The sequence below is a fragment of the Triticum dicoccoides genome, chromosome 2A (assembly GCF_002162155.2).
Source record: "Triticum dicoccoides isolate Atlit2015 ecotype Zavitan chromosome 2A, WEW_v2.0, whole genome shotgun sequence".
Taxonomy (NCBI): Eukaryota; Viridiplantae; Streptophyta; class Magnoliopsida; order Poales; family Poaceae; genus Triticum; species Triticum dicoccoides.
This window is the reverse complement of record NC_041382.1, coordinates 38758626-38763394: the sequence shown is the minus strand read 5'-3', so window position 1 is coordinate 38763394 and position 4769 is coordinate 38758626. Positions and strand designations below refer to the sequence as shown.

General features: G+C 42.4%; 1 protein-coding gene across 1 annotated transcript; it reads right to left on the bottom strand.

The window, feature by feature from the left end:
* Nucleotides 1–675: 675 nt before the first annotated feature.
* LOC119353047 (probable LRR receptor-like serine/threonine-protein kinase At3g47570) lies at nucleotides 676–4533 on the bottom strand. The gene is made up of 2 exons (XM_037619624.1): nucleotides 1547–4533; nucleotides 676–1318 (listed from the first exon to the last, which is right to left on the bottom strand). The coding sequence occupies exons 1-2, from the start codon at nucleotides 4245–4247 to the stop codon at nucleotides 933–935; spliced, it is 3087 nt and encodes a 1028-aa protein (XP_037475521.1). The 5' UTR covers nucleotides 4248–4533; the 3' UTR covers nucleotides 676–932.
* Between the last annotated feature and the right edge of the window lie 236 nt (nucleotides 4534–4769).

Below are 4769 nucleotides of genomic sequence, written 5' to 3'. Positions count from 1 at the left end.
TCCCTAGATTACTACTTCATGCTACTTGTGTTTAGCCCAAGTGCACTGTGGCAGTACAGTAACATTTTATTTGACAGAAGTTTGGCACGCTTACAAGTTACAACACGTATGTTGTGTGGTTATCTTCAGCATATTTGTAGATCTTATTTGTGGATAACTGGATTTCTAGATAACAGTATGCTTCAATGCTTGCCCATTCCAGGAGAGTAGTCTTAAAGGCCTTACTTTTCTTCCCCCAAACTAAAATTGTACACACATGTGGAACTGCATACCAAGCTTGTCATCTCAATGTTAGCTTGGCTATTTAAGTCGAGCAGTCAGGTTGAGCATTTCCTTGCAGTTTTCTTAAGTTCGAGACTAATTTTCTTATAAGATGAAAACACAGTGTTTTTTCCAAACTGTAGTGACTTCTATTCAGTTCAGTCACTAAAATTGTTTTTGTCTTTTCTTAGCCGCTGTTATATTCTTTCTTAATATCTTTTCCATCCACGTAATAAGTGAGCTTCGTATACACATGTAGATTTTGATCGTCAAGAAACTTTGATATTCTCAATAATAGTTCACAATAAAGAAATCATAGCCCCCTTAACATACATGGACGTGTCATTTGTGTAACTGAACTTGAAACTGCACATTTAGATTTAGGTCTCTAAATTACTGTAGAGGTCCAAACAGGCAGGGGCCATGGCCCCCCCAGCTTTAGTAAAAAAACGTGAAGAGCTTTTTTGGGAGCTCCCTCCCACTTTATTTCATTGTACATATGTGCTGTAATCTAGAAGTGATCATACATGAAAGGAACACTAGATGGGAGGAAATACCAGGAGCCAAGAACTTGAATGATCTTGAGCAAAAGAAAAACCCGAGAATAGTATAGTAAATAAGGTATGATGCACCTTTGGATAACTTATGTCTACAATATTCGATCTATTTCCTCAACCGCATAATGCTGAAAATGTTTCCTTGATCATGATGATTTCAGCATAAACATCTTGCATCATTGGCCGATCTTTTGGTGAGTCCACGGAGCATTTTAGGCCCAGTTTAGCTAACTGCATGGTGCAGTTCTGCACTCTGACCACTGGGTGATTCTCACTTTCTGTGTTGCGGTTTGCTTCTTCAAGTTCATCATGTGGAATAATACCGGTCTCTAAAATGTCACCAATATCTTCTGGGAGTGCAGAGACCACCAATCTGTGAAGGTTCAGCCCATCGTTGAAGATAGCATCAGTAGGATGCTTCCCTGTGAGCATTTCTAGCAGAATAATACCGTAGCTGTAGACGTCGCCTGCAGTTGATATTTCATAACCCAATCCGTATTCTGCAATTTATATGTGATATGAAACGGATTAGTACTTCTCATTTTCTGGACTTATTTTAAAGTATTTATCCTATAAAAGAAAGAGTCTATATGTTAAGGAAAAAGTGTTTCTAAAAAGGAGTAGCACTAATTTTCCAGCGCAAACACACACATACACACACTGATGCACGCACAAGCGCGTGTATTCAACTAATATTAAATATAATAATAATAATAATAAAGGCTCACCAGGTGCAATATATCCAACCGATCCTCTTGGCCCATGTATACTTGTCAAATCGTTAAGACTTGCTGAAGGATGGTTACCAAGAAACTTTGCTAATCCATAGTCACTAACATGAGCAACCATGGCATCATCCAAAAGGATGTTGCTTGGCTTCAAATCACAATGAACCAAAGGAGGTGTGCACCGGTTGTGGAGATAGTCCAAGGCAGCGGCGATGTCCGTAGCGATGCTTATTCTTGATACTAGACTCAATGGCCTTTTCTGTCTTTGTTCATGTACTTCTGAATGGAGCCAGATTTCTAGGTTACCATTGGCCATATACTCAAGAACCAGTGCCTTGAATTCACTTCCCAGTTGATCGAAGCTCGAGCATAGACTAATGACCCGCATAAGATTTCGGTGGCGGGTGTTTCTGAGCACCTCACATTCAGTAAAGAAGCTCTTTGGTGCTCCAATATGTTCCAGTTTGAACACCTTAATAGCAACTGGCTGCGCCTGAAACTTCAGTATGCCTTTATAGACCACTCCAAAACTCCCGGAACCAACATGGTTAGCTGAAGAAAAATTGTTGGTAGCTGCAGCAAGCTCATTGTATGAGAATTTCTTGAACTCCTTGATTGACTGATCAATGTGTTCTCTCAATTCATTTCTTTTCTTGAAAAGAATGGTTGCAACTGCTGATATCAGAACTACAACAGCAGCAGCCAGAGGAACAACTATTGATATGATATGTAAAGTTTCCTTTCTTTTGGTTGGGTTTGATGTGCAAAGTGGTAACTGAAGCATTGGAGACCTTGTACATAAATCCTTGTTTCCTTGTATGAACACCTTACTTGAATTGCTAAATGCGCCACCTGTTGGAACTATTCCCTCAAGGCTGTTAAAGGACAAATTGAGAAGCTGCAAAGAATCAAAGGTCTCGAAGAAGTCTGGGATTTCGCCGGACAAGTTGTTCCGAGAAAGGTCCATCTCAGTAATGCCTCTTAAGCTCATGAGGGATTCTGGGATGCTCCCACGAAGAAAGTTCACCTCTAGTCGAAGCGATTCTAAATGAAGGCACTCACCAACTGCATGTGGAATATCTCCAGATAACTGGTTGTTGGAAATATTAAGGGAGTCGAGATTAATCAAGCTGCCAATCTCAGATGGTATGGATCCGTTGAGTTTATTATAAGACAAATCTAGGCTCTTTGAAAGAGTGGAAATAGACATGAGCCCAGGTGGAATACTACCATGGAAATCATTGTATGAGAGGTTTAGCAGTACCAAATTTTGGCAGTCTGCTAAGCTTGAAGGTATGGATCCAGTCAAGTTGTTTTCCTCCAGATTAAGCTCACCAAGATTTTTAAAGTTGCCAACTGACTCTGGGATTTTTCCAGAAAGTTTGTTGCGTGACAAACCTAGAAGAAACAAGTTCTCGAGGTTTCCGAGCGTGTCAGGAATCCCCCCAGAGAGTAAGTTCCCATCAAGTTGAAGAACTGTGAGGTTGGTGAGTTTTGCTATCTCTGAAGGTATGGTCCCAGTGAATCTATTTTCTGATAGATACAATGTCTGTAAGCTTCTCGGAAGATTTCCAATGGAACTAGGTAATATTCCGTGAAGCTTGTTGTAATCCAGTAAAATTGCCTGCAATTGGACAGAGCCTGGTACTGAGGACAAAGTACTCCAGTCTACAGCCTCCAACTGGTTCACACCGAGGTCTAATTCAATCAAGTTGGGCAATGACCAGAAAGAAGGAACCAAACCCGTGAATGCATTGTCACGGAGCTCAAGCGTTCGGAGTCTGGATAAATTAACTAGTGATGGAGGGAGTGGACCGTCGAAATGGTTTCCTTCCATGACCAGTGTTTCGATGTTGGGAAGTGTGTATGCAATATCTCTCGGAATTCCCCCAGAAAGTTGGTTGTTACCAAGGCCAAGATAAGTGAGAGATGTGACTGTGTAAAGAGCTGGTGGGACTGCACCAGACAAGTTGTTGTATGACAAATCAAGTGCCTCCAAACTCGGAATCTTAGCTAAACTCTCCGGAATGCTTCCTTGCAGCTTATTCTGAGCAAGCGTCAAAGAATATAGGTTAGAAATGTTTCCTAGTGTGTCAGGAATTTTTCCTGAGAGGATGTTTCCTGTCAGGCTGACATACTGTAGCTGGGAGGCTATCAGTGAGGAAGATGGTATTGGTCCGGAGAATTGATTATATGAGAGATCTAAGGTAGCAAGAGATGGGTTACTAAAGAGTCCTAGAGGAATCTCTCCATCAAAGCTATTTCTCATGAGGTCAAGGTAGTTAAGTGAAGAGCAATTTGCTAGCAGAGGTGGAATTCCACCAGTTAGGCTATTATTCGACAGGACAACATTGAGCAATGGGCTACCTCCCAAAGATTCAGGAATTGGACCCTTCAGTTTGTTGTTCGGGAGAAACAGGTATGTAAGGTTGGGAAGCAAACCAATTCCGTGAGGGATACTGCCATTAAGGTTGTTATTGCTAAGAACAATTTCGCGAAGAGATGAGCATTGTGAAAGAGCTGGAGGGATCGCACCTTCGATCGAGTTGTTCCACATGTGGATGACCTCGAGGCGCGAACATGAGGATATGCTATTCGGAATCACCCCTGTGATGGAATTCATGCTAAGGTTGAGGTACCTGAGTTGGGTTAGGCGGCTTATCTCAGGAGGTATGTGGCCATTGATTTGGTTGTCTGCCATGTGGATTTCGTGGAGGAAAAGAAGGTTGCCAATGCAAGGAAATATTTGGCCGGTGATGTTCAAAGAATCAAGATGAAGGGAAACAACACGAGCTGCATGCACAGTACTGCATGTCACCCCTCGCCAATCACAGAACGCGAATGACTCGTTTCTCCATGAGTCTAATGCTCCAGCAGGGTCAGAGAGGTGTGACCTTAGACACAGCAGGGCATGCCTATCGGTTTCGGATGCATTGTGGAGTGCAGGTGTGGCTAAGGAGTAGGCACGGGGACAGAAGCTCACCAGGCAGATGAGCGTTGCAGCAAGAAGTGGCAGCATCTTGTTTCGAGCTCCTACTTCATCCATCTTGTGTATGCTGCTACTCCGATGTTAAGCAATTTGTGTGTGTGATTCTTTAGTTTAATTGAAATCTGCCGGTATTTATAGCGGGCGTGGGCCAATTCAGAAGTATGTGTGGGCGTTGAATAGGAGGCAACAAACCAACAAGTCATTGTGCGCTAGAATGCCACTCGTCAATGGACC

Bases quoted from the DNA above. Each gene is read 5' to 3' on its own strand.
- LOC119353047 (XM_037619624.1), bottom strand. From the start codon at position 4,247: ATGGCAGACAACCAAATCAATGGCCACATACCTCCTGAGATAAGCCGC. The intron at 1,319-1,546 runs GTGAGCCTTTAT...TATAAATTGCAG, and splicing joins GGTTGGATATATTGCACCTG to AATACGGATTGGGTTATGAA.